Source organism: Pistacia vera, unplaced genomic scaffold (genome assembly GCF_008641045.1).
Source record: "Pistacia vera cultivar Batoury unplaced genomic scaffold, PisVer_v2 Contig554, whole genome shotgun sequence".
In the NCBI taxonomy this organism is placed as follows: domain Eukaryota; kingdom Viridiplantae; phylum Streptophyta; class Magnoliopsida; order Sapindales; family Anacardiaceae; genus Pistacia; species Pistacia vera.
Genome location: NW_022196395.1, coordinates 28,963 through 53,587, shown reverse-complemented (window position 1 = coordinate 53,587; position 24,625 = coordinate 28,963). Strand labels below are relative to the sequence as shown.

Sequence of the window (24,625 nt, the reverse complement as noted above, 5' to 3'; positions counted from 1 at the left end):
CCAGATTTTCCACACAACAAATAATCACTATAAAAACGAAGGGTGCGTTTGGTTCAATATTTCTACCTATATTCCCAATCCTATTCTCCAAATATTGTTTGGCACATTATTTCATAAATATTACTATATTTTTTTAATTACTTTTAGACCCCTTCAGTTTATTAATTTTATTAAATATCCCCTAAAAAAGTTTAAAAATTAACAAAAACACCCCCATCAACCCATACTTGCCAGATTCCGGCAACCACCCTCGGTGGTAGCCAAAATCTGTACAACGACCTATACCACGACGGCCACTGGCCGGTAGTTCACCGATCTGACCGTCGTTGACTGAAAACGACGGCCATATTTTTTGCAGTCGTTTTGGCCTTTTTCGACCGTCAACGGCCACAACAAGCCGTAGATCTGGTCGGAAAAGGCCATAACGATGCGTTACGACACAGATCCGATCGTAACGTAATTTTCTGGCCAGATTCCGACGGTGGTGGCCGGAATCTGGCACTGTGGATAATGGAGGTGTTTTTGTCATTTTATATGTTGGGGTGTTGTAATTAAATTAGTAAACATATGGGTTTTTTTATAAATTTTTAAATTTTACTTCGTAATACTTCCTTATTCAACTACCCAATATTATTCTCAAAATCATATTCAAAATAATAAACTAAACACACCCAAAAATATCATTTACTCACTATTTAAATCTAGATCCCAGATCTCATTCGAAATGAACCACACTTTTAACCATTTCAACGAAAAAATATATGTCGAGTAAGCTTAATTTCACATATAGTGATAATATATGTCGAAGTTAAAAGAATGAAATATTGATTTTATTTTATAGGAAAATAATTTAAGTAGGAAATAATAATAAAGAATCTTAAAGAAGGCTCATAATTCAAAAACAAGGCCTCGTGTTTCAAAGTAAACTTTCTAGGAATGGGTTATTTAAAGGCAAATGTTGTGTCCTTAGTGGAGTTGACTTGAACTTTTTTGGACACACTTAAGGAGCAAATTGTATCCGGTGCATCTTTGGCCTCCTCCATTAACATTCACATTTCCTATGTGTACCCAATACCAATACGATGCGTGCACTCCATTTCCTTTTATTTTACTATTTGATTTTGTAAAAAATAATAGCGGGTGTATTTAGTTTATTATTTTGGATAGGATTTTAGAAATAACATTAGGTAGCTGGATAGGGGAGTATTACGAGGTAAAATTTAAAAATTTATGAAAAAACCCCAGGTTTGTTGATTTAATTAAATACCCTAATATATAAAATGACAGAAACACCCTCACCACCTGCAATGCCAGATTCTAGCTACCACCATCGGAATCTGACAAGAAAATCACGTTACGACACAGACCGATTGGATATGTGTCGTAACACATCGTTATGGCCTTTTCCAGCCAGATCCACCATGGATCTGGTCGAAAAAGACCAGATCTACGGCTTGCTGTGGCCACAACGGCCGAAAAAGGCCAAAATGACGGCCATCTTTGGCCGTCGTTTTCGATCAACAACGGTTGTCGTTCACGGCCAGATCCGTGGTGGATCTGGCCAGAAAAGGCCAGATCGATGAACTTCCAGCCATTTCTGGTTGGCAGGTAGACCGTTGTATAGATTCTGGTTACCACCGATGGTGGTTGCTGGAATTTGGCAAGTATGGGTTACGGGGGTGTTTTTGCTAATTTTTAAACCTTTTTTTAGGGTGTATTTAATGAAATTAATAACTTTATGGGGTCTAAAAGTAATTAAAAAAATAGGATAATATTTATGGAATAATGTGTCAAACATTATTTGGAGAATAGGATTGAGAATATGGGCAGAAATAATAATCCAAACATGCCCGCATTGTTTAGAAAAATTAATAATCTTTTTATATACAATATAATCTTTCATGAATTTCTAAAATATCGAGAGGATAAGTGATTAAAAATATGACATAAATGTCGTAAAGTTGGTCGATTTTTAGAAATCAATCAAGATTAGCTTACAACTCAATCTCACAACTCTGACATGACAACTCGCAATTAGTCACCTCACAATTGGGCAAATAGGAGGATCAATTACGAATTGACCAATTATGAGCTGCCACGTTAGGGTTATGAAAGAAAGTTTGTGAGATTGAGTTGTAAATGTAATAGTGTCCTTTAAAAATTTAGAGAGGAAACGGTAGTCCATACCTACCCTTAGGTAGCTCAAATGGTAGGACGAGTGTTAAGATATATGATTAAAGCGCACGGTTTTAGATTCGAATTCTCCTGACTCTCAAGATTTAAGTGCAGGGCCGTGGTAATGTTTTATTACGTTAATCTCATTCGAAGATTTGTTGATGTATATATTTATAAACTCATCCAAATATTTTAATTAAAAAAAAAAAAAAGTAGTACATAAAACCTTTTATTTATTTATTTATGATCATTTCACTAACCCTTTTCAATTGTGCAATGTGATCATGAAATGCCAATTATTGCATGTTTCATTCTTTTTTAAGGTTAAATAATGACTTTTAACACGCTAAACACATCTCATTATCATGTTATTAGTTTCCTCTATTTCACAACAGAATTACATCACCAACTTTATCATTATTATTATAATATAATATAATTTAATAATAATAATAATAATTCACAATAATTAAAATTTATTTCGTCGTTAATGCATGGCTTGCACGTAATCTAACATCATATTTTTATTCAAGATTTTACAAGTCTTTTATAATAATTAAAACTATAGAATAAAAAAGAATTCATATGTTTATAATATTTTAAATGTTACGCTGTCCAAAATTCAATCTTCATCCGTAAATTTATAAATTGGAAACAACTGTAAAGATTTTTCACTTATTTTTATATTAAGAAACATTGATCTCAGAATAAAATCATTTATTTCAGAAAATTAATTGAATCAATAAATCACGTGTTATTTCTTTTTCATAATAAATCCAAGGAAAATAAATAATTAAATTAATTAATAATTACGTATTTAAGTAATTAATCTCCGTCCCAGGGAGAGGTTTAACCAGGGTTTTTTTTTTCTCATCCAGTTTCGTTTTCAAAGCCAAAAACGCTTTCATTTCTTCTCTTATCAACTCAACTCTCATTTCTCTTTAAAAATGAGATGAGAGCCCACCACTACTGACTACTCTTCACCACCAGTAGCCATGACTCTCCAGCCACAGCAAACTCACCACCGCTACTCCACGTGCCACCGCCACCCCACCACCAAGCCCATCACTGGCTTTTGCGCCACGTGTCTCTGCGAACGACTCTCCAGCATCGATTCCTCCGCCACCGCCACTCCCACCTCCTCTACAAGTCCTCGCCTCCGCCGTACCAAATCTTACTCCTCCTCCGACCCAAATGCAGCCTCCGCCTTCGGCTCAGCCTCCGAGCCCCGCCGCAAATCCTGCGACGTTGGGCCCCGCAATACACTCTTCAACCTCTTCCATGTAGACGACCAATTTAAAAACAAGAAAATCTACGGCCCCACGAGCGTGGGACCCGCGTTAAAAGAAGAAGAAGAAGGGGAAGAGATTAAAGTTTGTGATGCGTTGAGTGAAGATGAAAATGAAGGCGAGCTCAAGTCAATGAAGGAGTTCATAGATCTCGAGCTTGAACGCAAGAAGAGTCACGTGAGTGGTTTTTGGGAGACGGCTTCAGTTTTTAGTAAGAAGTTACTAAAATGGAAGCAGAAACAACTGCAACGAAAGAACAAGAAACAGAGCACTGAAGAAGACAATAATAATAATAATAAGGGCACTGAGAGGCCAACAGCAGAGACAGAAACTCAGTCCGAAATTGGGTTGTACGGATATTTCGGAAGAAGATCTTGCGACACTGATCCGAGATTATCGGTTGATAATAATGTGAGGTACTCGTTTGAGGAGCCCAGAGCCTCTTGGGATGGTTATTTGATAGGCAAAGCTTATCCGAGATTAATAACGCCAATGGCGGTTGTTGAGGAGAAGGGTAGTTCGGGGAACGAGGGAGATAAGGATAGTCCGGGTGGATCTGAGCAGACTAGAGATTATTATGGAGAGTCTTTGAATATACATAGGCGAAGGAGGAGTTTTGATAGATGTAATTCGGGTAAAAGAACGAGCTTTGTTGATGTTGATGAGGTTAAATCAATATCAAATGCCAAGGTGTCTCCTGAAACTGTTGGTTTGTTTCACGGGGCCAAGTTGTTGGTTACTGAGAAAGAGTTGAGGGATTCCAATTGGTATTCGATTAAAGATTACCGGGCAGAGTGTGTTGAATCTGATTCGAAGAATGTTGGTTATGTAGATGGAGGGGTTGGTCAAAAGGGGTTTAATTTTAAGAACTCGTTGAGGCGGCGCAATGTGTGGAATATGTGGGGTTTAATACAGAAGAGAAGTGAAAGTAAATGTGGAGATGAAGGGAATGTGCATCGTGTGGTTGATGGAGCATTAGCTGAGTCATGGCAAAAGATTAAAAGAGTCGCGAATGGAGAACCAAATGGGACTGTTAGTGAGAAGCTTATTCGGAGTTATAGTGTTAGTGCTAGGAACTCTTTGACAGTGGATGGTGTTGAAGCTAAAGATAATGGTGGGAGGAGAAGAGATGAAATTCTGCTGCAGAGGAACCGAAGTAGTGCGTTTTCTCCTAACAACCTTGATAATGGCTTATTAAGGTTCTACTTGACACCAGTGAGGAGTTACAGGAGAAGCAAATCTGGAAGAAATAGGGTAAAGAATTCGCAATCTATGACTATGAATGGCTTGTAAAGGTGCATCAGTTGTTCTTCAATGGAATATTTTGTTGTTGTAAAGATATGCGTCTGCGTATTTCTCTTTGTTCTATAGATAAAAAAGCACATCATATTATCTCCCTTTTTGTGTTTAACATGTTCCTTAATAAGTAATGACAATGCAGTTCAAATTTCCTGGTATTTGTTGATTTTTTTTTATTTATTTATTTATTTTTAGCTCTTTCGCCATGAAGCTTAGCAAATGTAAAAACGAGATCAATTGGTTCATTCACATACAAAATCGTTCACTGGGTAGTCATATAATAGGCAGCTGAAGTTTTCTGGGTCTTGTTATACATTAGGTTTAGCTTTGAATGTTTTTGAATTCCGAAATCAGCAGTAGGTTATGATCTTTTGAACTAATTGTAGGATGCAAACTGTTATCTGCCAGTATTAGTAGTGGTAGTGCAGGCTGGCCTTACTCAACATGACAACAGAACTAGAGTTCCAGAATGTGACTGTCTTTGTAAGAGTTTCATAAAGAATCTGCTCGATTTATTGATGATTGGAGATAAGAGATAATTTGTATGTCTCAGCTCTTTGTTTTCACAAGTTGCAGAATCTGTACCAAGCAATCCTCATTTGTTTCTACACCAACCAATTAAAGCTGATATATATTGTATGAAGCACTATATTAACAGTGTGTCTGTAATCTCTTTTCTGGTGGAACTTGAAGGAAGTGCACCTTGCTGTGTATTCCTTCCGGCTTATCCTTCATTCTGTGGGCTGATCAGTTGCTTTTGGGACTTCTGATTAGTCCTCAATGGACAGAAAAGTTTGGACTGCGCCAGAATTAAACAATGTAATGCCAGTAGAGCGATTCAGCTCAGTTTTAAGAATTAGATTTTGCAATGGTAATCAGCTTCATGCTTATGCAAAGTGTGTTTTGGTTTGTAATCATACTTTTAGGTCCCCCCAGGCCCCAATTCATCATGATACCAATGTCTGAAGGGCCACCAACATACCATTAAAGCTTCTTCCAAGGCAGGTAATTTTCAACAATTAACTCTTGCCGTGCCCTTTTCAGGCTATTTACAGCATTGCAGAAACAAGGCTGCAGGGAGTAGAATTATATGGGAATTATTGGAATAATTGAATTGCGACATTACTTTAAACGTTTAACTTCCTGTGTAATAATGGCGACGGCACGAGGGTTCTCGGCTGCTGCCTTTATTATTCTGGACTCTTGATAATTTCAGCAAGAGCCTGCCACGGTTACTCCACTTTATTACTGGTTAACGTTTACTTTTAGCTGTTATGAGGAGGCTCTCTGTAAGATCTGGCATTGGATCCTTTAATATGTCCAGGGACAATTTGCCAATAATTGCTTGTCCGCTGAATTATTTTATTTCTTGTCTTAAACAATTCAATTGAAATTTCTGCTTAGGATCCCATAGCTCTGCAAACTACTGCTCCCTGAAGTGGCATCTTTTTCTCTACCCTTAATAAATTTTGTTGCCTGTGCTGCTTGATTCCTTAATTAATGGTTATATATAGAGAAGCGGTTGTGACTTCAGTTTCCTTCAGTTGCTATAATAGAAAACCATATCCAATTTCAAGGAATCAAGTCGGCAAATAAAAAGCACTCAAGTTTTGGATATGGTTCATTATATATATATACCCGCTGCAGATCTTATATTCAAATCTACAGTGCCAGAATTAGAGTTAGTTATTATCTGAAAGTAATTAACTAGAATCTAGTTATTGATCCGCATGACGGCCGGATGTATCCATACCAGTTTACACGAATTTCAACTAATCTTTCGGGACTATGGAACTATAGGTCGGATAAGAACTCCGGTCGTCACCCTATTAGCATTAATCCACATACTTTTATAATGCAGATCAATGTTCCGAAAATCGGACTAGACTATGACCCGTTCAAGGGTCCGGTTTTTGGTTTGATCGGTTGGATCGGTCTGTTGGACCGTATTCTATAAAAAAATTTTAGTCCCTAAATGTTTGAAATTCATCAAAAACACCCCTATAATACTCCCTTAAGGTTTGAAATCTGTCTAAAACACCCCTGTTGCGCAAAGAGACTGGTGAGTGGTGGCGACAGCGACGATCGACGGCTAATCGAAGTTGGAATCATGGGGCTTTTGATGTATAGGTTTCGACGAATCTGATGGTAGTGTTAGGGAGTTCCATCGGCGTCGAAAATTCTCGGAATTAAGAACGAAGTCTGACGGTCACATGAACTTTAGATGGACGGCGAACGACGAAGGCTTCTGAAAATGGATGGGTTTTGTCATGGAGATGTCGTCAAGTCGAATGGGGGTGTTTTCTCCGTCAAACGATGCTGGAATCCAGCAGGATTGAGTTACGATTGGACCGCGACTCGACACTATTCCGCCCGTCCAACTGCGGCTCAATCCGATTTAACTAAAAATGCCGGTTTTTAAAAGATACCAGACCGGAGATACCGTCGGCTCCCGGTCGAATCGGTCCGACCAGACGGTCCGATTCGGTTTTCAGAACATTGATGTAGATAATAACATCCACACTAGAAAATGATTATTTAGTTTAATATTATAAACCGTTCATAATTGTTGATCTAACAATGTTAAAAAATATTTGGAAGAAAGAGTAAGCTAAACCACCCAGGAATGTTTGTACTGCAACAAGAAGTTCTTAATTCTCTTTTGTATTGTTCATTATAAACCAGCGGTTGATACAGAATTATCAGCTCAAAAACCTCAAAAATCTAAAATCAAACATTTCAGGGCATTCAAATCATGGGATAAAAAACACTCATTCAACATCATATCCCTGCTCTTGAAGCTCTTGAATGACCTCATTCCTCATCCTGAGCCACAATTTTTGAGTTTCTTGATTAAACTTTTGGTCCTGCAACATCTTTTGATAGTTATTCACTTCCCTCTCAGATTCAATGTTTCCTTTTGGTCCAAAAACAGACCCAATCATGCCACCCTTTCTTATAAACTCCTCCATCGCTTCTGTGTCACCTGGGTACGGAAACTGCAGCCTCTCGTAGAGATGGGCTAACTCTTTCTCTTCCTTTGGTCTAGGCTTAAGCGTCCACCAACCCAGTGGTGAAGTCTCGTTGAAGACCCACGCAACACCAAATAGCGTGTAGGTGCACAGTAGAGCCTTGCCAACTTGCTTCCAGAAGTGATAGTCTTCTCTACCTAAGCCTATTTTCTTCAAATACTTGTTGGCATCGAATGACTTCAGCAATTCAAAACCTGAAAAGTTTCACAGTTTTTGATTCAGACATTTTATCGAACAGTTAGGAGGCCACTTCCTAAAATAAACCAATGCGTAGAAATAATCAAGTATAGGACATTTTCAAGATTGTTGCGTTCTGGGTTTTACCTGTTTTGGCTTGTTGAAATCCCTTGCGAACCATTTTGTATGGAGATGAAATTTGTTGATCAAATTTGTGGTACGATGGCTTGATAAGACGACTATGGCCAAATTCAGCGCAGAGGCTTTAGAGTTTCTAAAATGTAATGTGACAGGTAATTGATGAAGATCTGGGCCGCTATCTTGGCAGTTTTGGGCCGATGACCCTTTACTTTAATAAAATTTAAATAAATAGAAGAAAAATAAAAAAATTTACTTGGTAAAAAAAATAAAAATAAATTAACATTCAATCCCCACTTATATATAATTGAGATTGTGCATATAAATTATGAATTAAATAAATACTTTTAGTGTTTATGATCTTGAAATAAATAGAATTTAAAAAAATTAATTTTGGACTCAAACAACCCTTGGGTGGCTGGGTGAGACGATAAAGACTCTTGAATGTATTATTCAAGAGATCAATTCTCCTCGATTGCTAATAGGGTGGTCATTAGAGGATTTCTCCCGTCGTTAACTTCAGAGTCTCAGAGAAGTAGTGAAGACTTGTACAAGCTGGGATATAAATGATCAACGCAGAGTTCCCACTGGCCTTTTATATGTATACCACTTTGCAACCAAGAGAAAAGCACCTAAATTTAGCACACTCAGCATTGCCAATAGCCAGAAGAAGTAATCGAGGTGGCCATAGTTCAGATTATCTGGTATCCATCCAAGCTTTCCATTTCTGGTACTTATACGGGTCACAATTGTTACAAGCAAAGAGCTCAAGTAGTTCCCTAATGCATTAGTTGTCAGAGAGAGTGCTGAGCTCAGGCTTCTCATGGCGTCTGGCGCTTGTTCATAGAAGAACTCCAGTTGTCCAATGAATGTGAACACTTCTGCACATCCTATAATGAAATACTGTGGAACTTGCCAAAATATTGAAATGGGAACTTCCTCAAGCTCGTAATAATTGTGTCTCCTCACAATTCCAAGTCTTACTATTTCTAATGTTGCTGCAGCTATCATGGCAAATATGGATATGAAGAGGCCAATGCCCATCCGCTGGAGCTGAGTTAGGCCATTTTTGTGACCGGTGACTTTTCTGGTAACTGGGACAATGATTCTGTCATATACTGGGACCCAAAAGATGACACTGAGGGTGTCAAAGATGGAGAGTGATGCTGGTGGGATCTTGAAGCTAGAGGAACCAACACGAGTATCCATAGATGCACCCTGCAATATAAATAAAGTTCCCATCTGATTATACACTGTGGAAAAGATGATTCCAGAGGCCCATATTGGGAGCAAACGTATAATAGCTTTTGTTTCTTCAACTTGAGTCACAGTGCAGAGATTCCATGGGTTGTTTGTGCACTTAGCATGATCAGATTGTGTCTCCACTGCTGCCTTATCGAAGAAACTGCAGATTACGAACAATAGAAGGGTGACTGAAACAAGGGCTAATAATTTGAATATAGAAAGAAGCATCATCAATGTTCCATTTGAACAAATTTCTAAGCTAATGCATACTGGAGAAAGGAGTAGTAAATATTAATTCTCTAATTTCTTGCTCACTGACTCTGATTTACTTTCAAGTAGGAAGTTGAGACACTAACCTAAGATCATTTGTGTGATCAAGCTTGCGGCTTCCTTTGATATTGGATTCTGCATTTGCAGTCTCATACAAGAGAGATTTGTCTGCTGGAACTATAACTTTGTACTTCCTAAATGATGCCACCACAACCTGACAGATGCGTGTGAGAGGGCTGCCTCCAGGTTTTTGGTTCCTGTAAAGCCGAGTACCTGAAAAGAAGCTCAGCACTGCTATTGCCATGGCCACTGCTGAGATACCGAAACCCCATCCGAAGCCCACATTATCTTGTATCCATACCAGCAAAGAAAAAGAAAGAAGAGCACCAATGTTGATCGAGAAATAGAACCAATTGAAGAAAGAACTCTTGCTTTTCTTCTCAGAATCGTCAGCATCATCAAATTGATCAGCTCCGTATGATGAGACACAAGGCTGAATCCCTCCAGCTCCTAGAGCTATCTGGTAAAGTGCTATGAAGCACACTGCGCTTTGTGTATCTGTTGCTTGACACTTATCTTTTGCATAACATGTTGGCTTGAGGCCAGAAACAGATGCTGATAGTGTCAACAGAGTCATTCCCTGTGTAGAAATGAAAATTTTAGCAAGTACACATTTAACAGAGTGAGAAGCATATTCTGAATTCCTCAAAGTAGTTATTAAGCATAGTTTTATTTTTTTTCTATTTTAAATATGGGTGTAAGCTACAAAAGATTTGTGTTCAATGTGAGTGAAACTTACAATCAAATAAATGCTTGAGAAACAGGCAATCGTCCAATATCTTCCTAGATAAGCATCAGCTAGAAAAGCTCCAATTAAAGGTGTAATGTAGCATGTTCCACCCCAATTTGAGACATTATTAGCAGCACTTGTATTATGCTGATTTAAACGATGCTTGAAATAAAGAACAAGGTTGGAGCTCATCCCATAGTATGCCAATCTTTCACAACACTCGGTTCCTGTTTGATTAATGCTAAAACTCATGAACATCTAAATTTTCATTTCAGATTCAGCAGTTTTTTACAAGATGTCTAAGTACAGGTACCTAGAATGTAGGGGCAGGCCTTCCAAGTTCCAGTTTCCTTCTTGTTGGACGGATTTCCATGGTAATCTACTGTCCCATCCTTCGTGTAAGTAGCATCCTTTTCCATAGCTATGCTTGCTTATACTCTTTGTTGAAATATACTCTAAAAACTGCAAAACTGAGCTACTAGTACACTACAAAAACAACTGTTACACCATTCACTTTACCCAAAATGGTAGAATGTCATAGAAGTTAGAAACCTGGCAAACAACATGGGCAGGTCTTTGAAGGGACTAAGATATTTCACTACCTTGAAATAGAAAAAACAATTACTAAAAAATAATTTTCAGAAAATTTTCAAAGGGAGTACAGTTCACAGTCAAATAACTAGAACTGATTGAGCAAGACTGGAAACCGTCTAACCTAATCCTTCACAAGTTTATGTGATGCATCCAGGAAGCAGTTTGTCTCAGAAGTCTGTAAAGAAAAGGAGCAAATCTTGCTCGAGTACTAATGGCACACACTAGATTCACCACGATTTAGTATTATCTTTTAAATCATAGCTTCACAGCCACAAATATATAACTCTACTGTAATCTTCAGTGTAGAAAAAGTAACAGTAGATGAGTTGCTTAAAAAGTCTGAATAGTAAGGCACATGCAGATAAGAACAATTATTTTTTGTAAATAAGCACAAGTCACATCCAAGGCAAACATAAAATTTCAACCTTGTTCTGAACTGGAGAATCTAAGGTTGGACCTTCTTGATATTGTGAGCTTGAGTTTTGCTTTAATATGTAGAAGACAGTTTTGCAAAGACAATATATACATATAAACAAGAGTGAATGTTAAAGAGAAAACTATATCAAGATCCAAATGAACAATTATCCTGCTAAACATGAATGCAGTTTTTGAAGAGAACATGAAATATATGTAGCGAGAAGATGTACAGGCAACTTCAAATGCTGCTTCTAAATTCGAATACCTTGAAACAAAAGGGGATTTAACCATATCTGTGAATGGGACAAACTTGTGTTCAGATAATGACCAAAGAGTTTGGCTGCTTTGCCGACAATATAATCTGTATAAAGACTGCGAATCCAATTGGTTATTATGTCACAACTCACAATATTGTATGATAAACTATGCTATCCATGAATGAATTGGGACTGGGGTTATGCATCTACCCAACATATGGGCCATATCATGACTGATTTCTGCTTGGACAAACTTGAATGATGTGATGATCCCTTTGGACCTTCTGCACAGGCTATCAAAAACAAATTTACAACCTTAAAAATGCTTTATCTGTTTGGCCCCAGAACGGTTTGCGTTTCAAAATTGAACATGCTTTCACCCATATTAAACAGATAGCTTTCTTAGAGCAGAAGTGTTTGAACAGACTGAACTTATTTACAATCAGCTGAACTGGCCTTCTAAGATTATTTACATTACTGGAATGGTATTAGATATTAAATAAATAATTTTAATGTTTATGATCTTGAACTAAATAGAAAAAGCAAGTAATTTTGGGCCAATTGCTATCCTTGTTTGACTACCTATTCATACTTGCTATTACAATTTTTAAGAACACACACATATTCATTCCCCTGAGGGACCTATATCTTTAACCCTTTACGAATTGCTGCTTCAATTACCAGAGTTAGAAGCTTAGATCTTTTTATCAACGCAGAGTTCCCACTGGCCTTTTATATGTTACCACTTTGCAACCAAGAGAAAGCACCTAATTAGCACACTCAGCACTGCCAATAGCCAGAAGAAGTAATCGAGGGTCCCATAGTTCAGATTATCTGGTATCCATCCAAGCTTTCCATTTCTGGTACTTATACGGGTCACAATTGTTACAAGCAAGAGCTCAAGTAGTTCCCTAATGCATTAGTTGTCAGAGAGAGTGCGGAGCTAGGCTTCTCATGGCGTCTGGCGCTTGTTCATAGAAGAACTCCAGTTGTCCAATGATGTGAACACTTCTGCACATCCTATATGAATACTGTGAACTTGCCAAAATATTGAAATGGAACTTCCTCAAGCTCGTAATAATTGTGCTCTCTCACAATTCCAAGTCTTACTATTTCTAATGTTGCTGCAGCTATCATGGCAAATATGGATATAAGAGGCCAATGCCCATCCCTGGAGCTGAGTTCCCATTTTTGTGACCGGTGATTTTCTGGTAACTGGGACAATGATTCTGTCATATACTGGGACCCAAAAAATGACACTGAGGGTGTCAAAGATGGAGTGATGCTGGGGGATCTTGAAGCTAGAGGAGCCAACACGAGTATCCATAGCTGCACCCTGCAAATAAGGTACCCCCATCTGATTATACACTGTTGAAATGATACCAGCCCATATTGGGAGCTCGTAGATAGCTTTAGCTCTTCAACTTGATTCACAGTGCAGAGTTTCCATGGGTTGTATGGCCCTTAGTATCATCAGTTGTGTTCCACTGTGCTGCCTTATCGAAGAAACTGCAGATTAAGAACAACAGAAGAGTTTTCTGATACAAGCCAACCATTTGCATATGGTTAAAAGCATCATAACTGTTCAATTTGAACAATTTGTAAGCAAATGCATACTGACTCTTTCAGGTAGAAGTTGTGATACTAACCGAAGATCTTGTGTGATCAAGCTTCGACTTCCTTGATATTGGATTCTGCATCTGCAGTCTCTACACAGAGACTTGTCTTCAGGAACTTTAACTGGTAGTTCCTAAATGATGCACCACACCCTGACAGATGCGTGTGAGAGGGCTGCCTCCAGGTTTTTGGTTCCTGTAAAGCCGAGTACCTGAAAAGAAGCTCAGCACTGCTATTGCCATGGCCACTGCTGGATTCCGAAACCCCATCCCCAGCCCACATTATCTGTATCCATACCAGCAAAAGCTAAGAGCACCAATGTTGATCGAGAATAGAACCAATTGAAGAAAGAACTCTTGCTCTTCTTCTCAGAATCGTCAGCATCATCAAATGATCAGCCCCATATGATGAGACACAAGGCTAATCCCTCCAGTGCCTAGAGCATCAGGTAAGTGTGAGAGCACACTGCGCTTTGTGTCTGTTGCTGACACTTCTCTTTTGTATAACAGTTGGCTTGAGGCCAGAAACAGATGCTGAGAGTGTCAACAGAGTCATTCCCTGTGTGAAAATGAACATTGTAGTATTTAGACATAGAACACAGTGAAAAGCATATTTGAGATCCCATTATAATATGAACACAGTTATAGCTTCACCAGTAAATACTTAATATGACGTAAACTAAAAATATTTGAGTTCAATGTGAGTGAAACTTACATTCATAATGCTTGAGAAACAGGCAATCGTCCAATATCTTCCAGATAACATCAGCTAAATGCTCCAATTAGCGGAGTAATGTAGCATGTCCACCCCAATTTGAGACATTATTGCAGCAGTTGTGTTATGCTGATTTAAACGATGCTTGAAATAAAGTACAAGGTTGGTGCTCATCCATAAGCCAATCTTTCACAACATCAGTTCCTGTTGATTAAGTTAAACTTATGAACATCTTAATTTTTATCAATTCAGAGTTTCTGTTACAAGATGACTAAGTACAGATACCTAGAATGTAGGGGCAGGCCTTCCAAGTTCCAGTTTTCTTCTTGTTGGCCGGATTTCCTTGTAGTCTACTGTCCCATCCTTCGTGTAAGTATCGTCTTTTCCATGGCTTTTAAAATAGTTATAATACTTGCTTACTTTCTATCTGGGATCTACTCTGAAACTGCAAAACTTGAGGATGCACTATTAGTACCCTACAGAAAGACAGTTAGTCCGTTCACTTTATCCAAAAAGATAAGAATGTCATAGAGTACTTGAACAGAAGCCTCCTAATGCGTTTTCTTACTGCTAACAATTTTCTGTTATGGATAAGACTGGAAAAATTGATAAGCAGTGATTATTTGCTCTAATTGAAGCAAACAGTTGCATAGTTTGCTTAACCGAAGGAAAAAAAACAAATTTCAGAAGAACTTTTTTCCTGCTACTGGGACTATAAGTCTGGACATCAGGAATCAGAACCAAGAAATTCAATCTAATGTGAAGCTGTAGGATATCAATACCAGTCAGAAGATGTAATTTGATGAACTAAATAGAATTTTGAAGGAATTTAAAGTTCCAGAAATAATACTTCCAAAGAGACCACCCACTCAAACACACAATAACTAATTGCGAAGACGAAATCATCTAACCTGATCCTTCAAAGTTTATGCGATGCATCCAGGAAGCTGTTTGTCCAGAAGTAAAGTTTGTAAAGGAAAGGAGCAGATCTTGCTCAAGTACTAATACACACACTACCGCCACCACAATTCATATATCATCAACGCATAGATTCACAGCCACAAAATGGACCAACAGTAATCTTCAATGTGGAAAAAAGTAACAAGAACAGGAAATGTGTTGCTTAAAGTTTGACTTATAATAGGGAAGAGAAAGGGATATGTGAATGGAATGCACCAGATCAACAATATTCTTTGTCAATAGCTACAAGTCACAATCCAGGGCAAGCAAACAACTTCAAGTTAGAGCTAAAAGTAAAAAAAAAAACTACATTTAGATGCATTCGAACAACTCTCCTACTAAATTGAATGCAGTTGTTGAAGAAAATAAACTATCTACACGGAAGGTGCAGGCAACTTCAAATGCTACTTCTAAATTCAAATACCTTGAAATAAAAGGGCTTTTTACCCATCTGTGAATTGAACCAGCTAGTGTTAGATACTGAGAGCAATAATCTAAGAGTTTGGCTGCTTCAGTTTTATGCTTAGCTCAAACAAGCTGCTTTATCCCCAATATATAATATTATATAAAGAGAGGAGAGAGAGAGAGAGATTGTGCTTCTACATGACGTTTGGACCATATCATACATGATGGACTGAGTTCGCATAAAGTAAGGAGAAAATGTTTTCTGCTACATTGTTTTGTTCATTAGACAAATCTGAATGATATCATCCCTTTGGAGTTCTGTATTGATCTCCCAGTTTCAAGATACAACGGTTTTGTCACATCTTATTCTAGTCTTGTTAATTACTTGTGGATTGCCTCACTAAGTATAGACGTTTTACCGATCTGGTATTGAAATTTAACCTTGTGTCTTTGCTCTGCTTATTGTTTTCCCGTAGTTTATATCAACACCTAACTTTCCTGGAGCAGAAGCCTGGACAAAATCAAATAATGCACCAAGTAGCATTTATTAACTCTTACATACCGACAAAATTCAGACGTCAAGACCCTTTTTAATATTGTTGATGATTGATTTTATCAATAACAATTTGCATATGTGAAGTAGTTTGGATATTCAAAACGAATATTATGTTTATTGTTTTTGTATATATGAGATTTTATAACCAGATCACGTAGAGTGAGTTGAGATATAATTAGAATATAATTTTTGCTATTAAAATCTTAAAAATGAGAGTAAAAATCCTCTATTTATAATAGAAATATTCAAAATAATGATTATAAGTCTACAAGTAAATAAGTATCGTACAATTTCTACCTTGTTTCTCATTACTGACTATACAAGAGATATCATTAAATCACGTGAGGCTTGAACAAATGTGCGACTCTTATTCATCCATAAACAAAACTTGAATCTACCAAGTTGATGACAACAATATTCTTTTTATCTTCAGACGACATGATAGCTCTTGAAAGACATAAAATCTTCCTGAACTTTGATTGATACTTACTGATGTAAGCTCACGTTAACCTTAATTTTTTTTAAGCACAACAAATATACTTTTTAATGCATAGTACTATATTCTGCTTTACCTGTGGCCTGTGGTAGATATTTAATTTAAGGTATTTGTCCTTAATGGAATCATAGACAAAACTTGAATCTATCAAGTTGATGACAACAATATTCTTTCTGTCTTCGGATGACATGACAGCACCTGGACGATATAAAGTCTTCTTGAACTCTGATTGACGCTTGCTGACGTAAGCTCGCTTCAACCCTAATTTTTTAGGCACAACAAATATAATTTTTAATGTATATTACTATATTCTGCTCTACCTGTGGTAGATATTTAATTTAAGGTATTTGTTCTTAATGGAATCATAAGTATGAAGAACTGTTATCATCAATATACACTGGGATAATGGATTTGCTTTAATTTTGAACATATACTTTATTACTGTTACATCATTTAAAGACTCCAAATTTAAAGAGATTGATTTCTTTGCAGCAGACTCTTTAAACAGACTTAAGTTATTTACAATCAGTTTTTCACTATGGAGTGGAACCGGATATACTATCAACGAAGAGTACCCACTGGCTTTTTATATGTATACCACTTTGACACAAATATAAAAACTCCCAGGTTTAACACACTCAGCACTGCCAAGAGCAAGAAGAAGTAATCAATGTGACCATGATTTAAGTTATCCGGTATCCATCCATACTTCCCACTGGTTGCTGTTATAGCAGTAACAATGGTTACAAGCAATGAGCTCAAGTAGTTCCCAAGCGCGACTGTGGTGAGTGAGAGAGCAGAGCATAAACTCCTCATAGCATCAGGAGCTTGTTCATAGAAAAATTCCAACTGCCCGATAAATGTGAAGACTTCTGCACACCCTATGAGGAAATATTGGGGAACTTGCCAGAAAATTGACAATGGCATTTCATCAAGTTCATAGTAGTTATGTCTTCTCACCATCCGAAGTCTTATGAACTCTAGAACTGCGGCTGACACCATCGCAAATATGGATATAAAGAGGCCAGTGCCCATTCTTTGCAGTTGAGTTAGGCCATTCTTGTGACCTGTGAATTTTCTTGCGACAGGCACAATGATTAGGTCATAGATTGGAACCCAAAAGATGACACTAAGAGTGTCAAAGATGGAAAGTGATGCAGGTGGGATCTCGAAGCTAGAATTCCCAATGTGTGTATTCATTTTATCACCTTGCAAAGTAAATAAATTGTTCATCTGACTGTAAACAGTAGCAAAGATAATACCAGTGGCCCATACAGGAAGCAATCTTATGATAGCTTTTAGCTCCTCAACTTGGGTCACTGTGCAGAGTCTCCATGGGCTTACTGAACCCTTAATGTGGTCTGATTGTGTCTCCACTGCTGCCTTGTCAAAGAAACTGAAATTCAAAACATGCAAAAAATGTTACTTTTGTTTGCTTCTTTTACGCAGGACTAGATTACTACTTGGTACATCTGAAAAAGCAAATGACACCAACAGGAAACCAGCATCTGCTTCTAGTCTATTCAAGTGTTTGATATATGTAATCAGTCCAGAAACAAACCTAAATCTTTGGTGTGATCGAGCTTGCGGCTTCCAGTGATACTGGACTCTGCATCAGTAGTCTCATATAAAAGAGACTTATCAGCTGGTACTTCAACTTGATATTTCCTTATGGATGCCACCACCACCTGACAGAGACGAGTGAGAGGGCTGCCTCCAGGTTTTTGGTTCCTGTACAATCGACTACCTGAAAAGAAAGTTATAACAGCAATTGCCATGGCTACTGCTGGAATTCCGAAACCCAATCCCCAACCCACATTATCTTGTATCCAGACAAGCAAGGAAGCAGCAACAAGAGCACCAATATTGATCGAAAAATAAAACCAGTTGAAGAAAGAGCCCTTGTGCTTCTTCTCAACCTCATCAGCATCATCAAACTGATCTGCTCCATAGGATGAGACACAAGGCTTAATCCCACCAGTGCCGAGTGCTATCATGTAGAGTGCCACATAGCATGCTGCCTTTTGTGCTTCTGTTGCATGGCAATTACCATATGTATCACATGTTGGCTTTAGGCCAGGTACTGATGCTGTCAATGTTAGGAATGTCATCCCCTGTGAAATCAAAACTTCCATTGTTTACTAATAACATAGATTAAAAAAAAGCTTGCTACTAAAGCTCAGGTTAAAACATTAGGAGAACTTATTTACTAAAAATAATTCTAAGACCCGATTAATTTGATTAAATATGCATCCAACAATATGAATCGATAGAGGCAAAACGTCATCGTTTCAAATCATATTTCTTGGAGTCATTTTAATTAGTTGAAACTAAATTCATTCAACTTAATGTCGAACAACCAGAAGAGTTTTAAGTATCTAAGCAGCAAGATGCTAGTGTCAGTTGAGTCAAACTTACAAAAACATAAATGATTGAGAAAATGGCAATTGTCCAAAATCTTCCGAGATATGCATCAGCTAGAAATGCCCCAATCAATGGTGTGATGTAGCATGTTCCACCCCAGTCCGAATTGGTTTTAGTAGCATTAGCACTGCTCAGTTTTAGACAATGCTTGAAGTACAGCACCAGATTAGTACCCATCCCATAGTAAGCCAATCTTTCAGCACACTCATTTCCTGTCAATCAAAAGCTAAAACTTGTTAGCATATTCTTTCCTCAACCAGATTCAGTATCATAAATATAAATAACGAGTACCTAAAATGAAGGGGCAGGCCTTCCAGGTTCCAGTTTCCTTCTTATTAGCTGGATTTCCCCTGAAATCTACGGTCCCATCCTTCGTAAAATTGTCATCTTCCACCTCCAATTTGCTTAAAGTTCCATCTTTTGGGTTAGAATCATCTTCCCCCATGGCTTCTCAGTGACTTGTGTGTTGGCTTGTTTATGTTTCTATTGAAAATTAGACTTCAACCCAATTATTTCCAGGTTCAAACAACTTAAATCAGCGATTAAGAACAACCATCTACTTCAAATTAAAGCTTAAGACAAATAATAACTTTTCCTCCTACAGTGGCTTGTGATGTGAGCATGGGAGCTGCATAATTTGCTAGTGAAACACTATAGAGAGTCAATGGGATTAGCCAACACTCAATACTAGATAGCGACAGGCTAGTAGCCACTGAAATGGACCCAACAATTGTTTAATCTTTTATGGTCTGATCTGTTAACAGGAAAATTATATAAAAATACAAATGAACGTGGGGTTGCTTGGCTAAAGTGTTGACTGGTTTACTACATAGGACATGGAAAAATGTGTAATAATGGAAAGAGAGTTTGTTTTGTCATCCGGTGCAAGTTATAGATACAGCACGCAGAGTTGAAGATTTGCAAACCAAGTGTAAAGTCAGTGCTCAGGTCAACCTTTTCGCTTTCCATAAAGAAGAAATAATTGTCCTATAAAAATTTGAAAGTCTGGTTTGTGGGCTGCTAATTTCAGTATCTCCCATTTTTATGTTTTACAAGTCTTACCATTATTTCTATGTACAATAATCATATTTAATTTTCAGATCAGCAACTTCACCATTGAATTTGAATAAGAAGATACTACTATACATGGTTTCAGATAGTTTGTCTCTTTTGTTCACTATTTGCCTGGTAAAGAGTATATTCTGTCAATCAGCACCTGGTGACCTATAATAAAAGAGCAAAAGGAATATCTATAAGCTCCTGAGTTCGAATTTCTCTAGATACTAATAGGGGTGGTCACTAGAATTCTTATCTGATTGATATATCCAAAGCCTTAGAGATTAGTTGTGAGATATGTGTAAGCTAATCCGGATACCTGGTGATTTAAAAAAAAACAAGTCTATATTCAATCACACTTTTTCTTATAAAACTGTAAAATTTATTGTTTCAAAACTGTTACGACAGAGCAGAATCTAAGAAAACACATATGAAAGATCATACTGATACTGCCTAGGCAAAGTTTAGCAGATTCACAGAAAGCAAGCAAGAAGAAAGCTGCAGAAATTTGGTTTTTAATAACACAAAAGAATATCACGAGTCAGATTAATAACTTCCCTAAAAGAAAGTACCCAAAAATAAATAAACAAAAAAATCTGTACTCATCATAATTCTAACCTTGTATTATAATTAAGTCCCCAGTGAACTGATGCAAGCCCCTCTGTTCTTTCCCTCCTTTGAGAATGAAAGACCCTTAACTCTGAGTTGTTTATTAAATACTAATAACAACCCGCCAGCTCAGTTTGAGCTGCTTCTTCAGCTATATATGATTTGTGACAAAGTCGACTCTAAAGTTCAAACTGATTGAATTTTGTTCTTATTATATGGGAAACACCGTTCTCACTCGTTTGTCAATTCAGATCTCCGTGACGTTGGGTGGTTACAGTGACCAATTTTGGACATAAAATAGTGTGAACGTCCGTACAAGAATACCATCAAATACCATTGTTTATATAGTCAAGATCTGTGGCAGTTTTTGAAGAAAAATTCTATGATAATGACAGGAAGAATCTACCGTCCCAATGGAGAAAATTAGCAATTGGAATCATATGATTTAAAGCTTTAATTAACTTGGTGATAAGCCAAGTGTGAACAAGAGAAAAGGCGAGCTTGAATCCTTCTCCAAAATGACAGGATATTTTTATAAGGAAAGGTACCTGTTCATTTGTTTTTTAAGTTTTGTACTGTTCGTATGGTTGCCATTGCCGGGCAATTGTCTGCTAGCCTTTGTCCCTTCTTCATCTTTCTCATTCAACTCAAGTTGTCCGTTCAAACTTCGATATTAACCTGAATATCAAAAGTTGTAAGGAGCATTTATCTCATTTTGCAAAGAGTGCAAGTTAGGTATGGGGTTCCTCTTTAGAATTCCCTAAACTTTCTCTCACTTTCTCATTAACCAAACAGCTACGACAAACAAATTCTTATAGAGTTTGACTGTAACACTGATTTTTAAACAACACAAACTCCGCCGATACATGCTAGTAATGCCGAGGCCTACTCTAAAATAGCTTTATAAAATATTTTCTTACTTTTTCTAATTTCAATATATCATCACAAATAAAAAATAAAAAATGGGTACAGTTTGTAATTCCAATGCCAATATATTTTTTTTTTTATTGATGTGTCAGGGCCAGTTTACGTATACTTCGACTAATCTCTTAATCCTGAACAAAGCTTCTAAAGAAGGGCAAACCTTACGATTTGTGACCAATAATAATAGCAACCATTCTTATGATTCGATCTTTGACCCAAGCCTTTACCACTCCACCATCCTATTGTTAGTAATGACAATTTCATCTTCCTAAGTCCTAATATATAATTTAAGCTTAAACTTTCAAAATAAAAAATATAAATATAAAATGTATTAGTATTATATGATAATTATAAATGTATTAGTTAATGAGAAATTTATAAATACAAAACTTATGTTTATTTTAATTTAAAATTGTATCATACTTTTAACTTTGACCCTCCTATATTTCATTTTTGACTACGTCCATGAACTCAAGTAGCTCCCGAGAGCATAAACAAACTCCTCATGGCATCCGGAGCTTGCTCATAGAAAAATTCCAACTGTCGGATAAATGTTAAAGACTTCTCCACACACCTTAAGAGGAAGAGTAATGCTACAGTTATCGAAAAAATATATTGAATTTATGCACCGAACAGACGTGGTACTATCCACTTTTTTAAAAACAAAATTCATAATTAATCAACGATCATGATGTTGTCACGTCTATCAATGCTTGAATTCGGTACCTTTTTTCAATGACTATCATTTTCCTATGAGGAAATATTGGGGAAGTTGCCAGAAAATTGGCAATGGCATTTCGTCAAGTTCATAGTGCCTTCTCACCTTCCGAAGTCTTATGAACCCAAAAATTGCGTGCACATCATCACAAATATAGTGCCCATCTGTTGGAGGCTTGCAGCTGAGTCAGGCCATTATTGTGACCTGTGAATTTTCTTGCGACAGGCACTGCTGTTAGGGCTATTTAAAAGCGGTTAACTGAACCGGTTTTATAGTTCAAGAAAATTTCTAAACCAAAACCGATCTTGTTTAGGGAGAAAACCAATTTTTCGGTTAACCGGTTTTCCTCTTTTTATTGGATAAAACTTGTTATTTTTTTTAAAATTAATTAAATTGTAAACATCAACAATACATATCCAAATAAAAATTAAACATTCATATATATTTATTGACCGCAACTAACAATATATTAACAATTGATACAAATAAAAGTCCGAAATTAAACAAAAATAAAAGTCCGTAATGAAACATCCATAATAAAACAACAAAATACCTAAGGCTTCATTTAGCTCACATTTGGGAATACTACTATTAGTATTCCCAATAAAGTTAAATAGTAAAATTGTAAAAACTCACAATATTATTCAATATTATTCAACTTTTTTTAAACCCCCTGAATTTATTAATTTAATTAAATACCCCTAAATATTTTTTTAGAAATTACAAAAAAACCCCAGCAACTCGTATTTACCAAATTTCGGCCACCACTGCCGGAAAATTGTCAGAATCTGGTATAATGGCGCACTACCGGCTAAATCTGGCCGATAGTGCACTGATTTAGCCTTTTCCGGCCAGATCCACTATGGATCTGACCGGAAAAAGCCAGATCTAAGGCCAAAGATCTGGTCGTTGATGGCTAGATCTTTGGCCGTAGTCAGCTGTCAACGACGACCAACACATGGTCGTCGTTGACCATCAACGACGGTCATATCTTTGGCCGTCGTTGACGAGCTAATACGGCCAAATCTGGTCGTCAATGGCCAGATATAGGTGTAGATATAGCCTTTTTTGGCCAGATCGGCACACGACCGACAAGATCTAGCCGATTATACGCCGATACAATGACTCCGGCCACCCTCCGGCAGTGATGGCCGACTGTCTATATTTAATGGGTGGGTTGGGGGTGTTTTTGTTAACTTTTAATATTTTATTATAGGGGTTTTTAGTAAATAAACAAACATAGGGGGTGTTTAGTAAATAAACAAATATAAAAGGTATTTTTATTTATTTTTAAATCCCACATCGTAATACCTGCCCAATTCAACTTTTTTTCAAAAACTTTTATAAAAAGTGTGAAAAAGTGAACCAAACGGAGCCTAAATAAGTCCCAATGAAATATAGCAAAAGAAATTGTACAAATTTAGGGGTTAAGATTATTATTATTATTATTTATTATATATTAGTAAACCGGTTCAAAAAACTGATTTCGGTCAACCAGTTTTTACGTAAATTGAAAACCGAACCTAAAATCTGGTTTTTTGAATTCTTTGAATCGTAACTGAACTGTTTTTTCGATTAACCAGTTTTTAAGTTCGGTTCCGTTTTTGTATTTTTTTTTAACACCCCTAACTATGGTTTGGTGATAGATTGGAACCCAAAAGGTGAGACTAATTGCGCATGATCAGGACGTACAAAGATTATTTCAACAAAATGGGTTATTATATTTTGTTTCATTCAGTAATCTTGTATTATTCAGGTAATATGAGAGGTGATATAGGAGGTTATGTAGTTACTAACTCAGAGTGTGACATTTTAAGATTACCGTGGTAATCCTGTTTTTGTTCTAATTTTATCTTTATTTAATAAAAACTCTTAACACAAATGCCCTCATTTTGATGTCAAATAACAATTTACCAAACTTGTTAAATTACTTCTTTAACCTCATTAATTAATTATTTAGGCATTTCAATAAAATAATATTTAAATATTTTGTAATTATTGTCAAACATAATAATAATTTATACCCATTAATTTTTAATATTATCTATCTTATTGATAATCCTTTTTGGGTAATAAAAGTGTCGAAGACGAAAAGTGATGCAGGTCTTTTTTATTTATAATTTTAAGTTAAATTTGTGGAAAATAAATAAATAAATATATTTAAAATGGGGGTTTTGGAAAACATGATTAGTGAAAAATAGGGAGAACGACTTATACATACCCAAGATTTATCGTAACGACAAGTTGGTACCCAAAAGGTTTTGAAATGACAAATAGGTACTTTCCGTCATGTTCTGTTAGTGATTTTGCTTTTTAATGTTTATAATAGTGAAAAGACTAAAATGCCTTAAAAGTTGAATTTTAGTTTTTTATAAATTTAAAAATTTCAAAAAACCCCCTAAGTTACAAATTTCAATAAATACCCCATATATAAAAGTTTTTAAAATAACAAAAAAAAACCCC

General features: G+C 36.6%; 3 protein-coding genes across 3 annotated transcripts; 1 reads left to right on the top strand and 2 right to left on the bottom strand.

The window, feature by feature from the left end:
- The first annotated feature begins 3,058 nt into the window (after positions 1–3,058).
- On the top strand, positions 3,059–4,910 carry LOC116108127 (protein OCTOPUS-like). The gene has a single exon (XM_031394406.1). The coding sequence runs from the start codon at positions 3,171–3,173 to the stop codon at positions 4,755–4,757; it is 1,587 nt and encodes a 528-aa protein (XP_031250266.1). The 5' UTR covers positions 3,059–3,170; the 3' UTR covers positions 4,758–4,910.
- Positions 4,911–7,458: 2,548 nt separating this feature from the next.
- Positions 7,459–8,302, bottom strand: LOC116108121. The gene is made up of 2 exons (XM_031394401.1): positions 8,120–8,302; positions 7,459–7,989 (listed from the first exon to the last, which is right to left on the bottom strand). Exons 1-2 carry the CDS (start codon positions 8,151–8,153, stop codon positions 7,535–7,537), a joined length of 489 nt encoding a protein of 162 aa, XP_031250261.1. The 5' UTR covers positions 8,154–8,302; the 3' UTR covers positions 7,459–7,534.
- A 141-nt stretch (positions 8,303–8,443) lies between these two features.
- On the bottom strand, positions 8,444–19,402 carry LOC116108122. The gene is made up of 13 exons (XM_031394403.1): positions 19,147–19,402; positions 18,850–19,067; positions 17,989–18,545; positions 16,996–17,827; positions 15,821–15,890; positions 13,767–13,858; positions 13,512–13,585; positions 13,118–13,192; positions 12,716–13,019; positions 10,729–10,846; positions 10,425–10,642; positions 9,712–10,265; positions 8,444–9,515 (listed from the first exon to the last, which is right to left on the bottom strand). The coding sequence occupies exons 1-13, from the start codon at positions 19,298–19,300 to the stop codon at positions 8,681–8,683; spliced, it is 4,101 nt and encodes a 1,366-aa protein (XP_031250263.1). The 5' UTR covers positions 19,301–19,402; the 3' UTR covers positions 8,444–8,680.
- Between the last annotated feature and the right edge of the window lie 5,223 nt (positions 19,403–24,625).

Excerpts from the sequence above, each read along its gene's own strand:
- LOC116108122 (XM_031394403.1), bottom strand. The coding sequence starts at position 19,300 with ATGGGGGAAGATGATTCTAACCCAAAAGATGGAACTTTAAGCAAATTG. Across the intron at positions 10,266-10,424 it reads TCTCAAGCATTTATTTGATT|GGAATGACTCTGTTGACACT; the intron begins GTAAGTTTCACT and ends ATTTCTACACAG. Across the intron at positions 9,516-9,711 it reads GATCACACAAATGATCTTAG|TTTCTTCGATAAGGCAGCAG; the intron begins GTTAGTGTCTCA and ends CGTAATCTGCAG.
- LOC116108121 (XM_031394401.1), bottom strand. The coding sequence starts at position 8,153 with ATGGTTCGCAAGGGATTTCAACAAGCCAAAACAG. Across the intron at positions 7,990-8,119 it reads ATTTCAACAAGCCAAAACAG|GTTTTGAATTGCTGAAGTCA; the intron begins GTAAAACCCAGA and ends GAAACTTTTCAG.
- LOC116108127 (XM_031394406.1), top strand. The coding sequence starts at position 3,171 with ATGACTCTCCAGCCACAGCAAACTCACCACCGCTACTCCACGTGCCAC.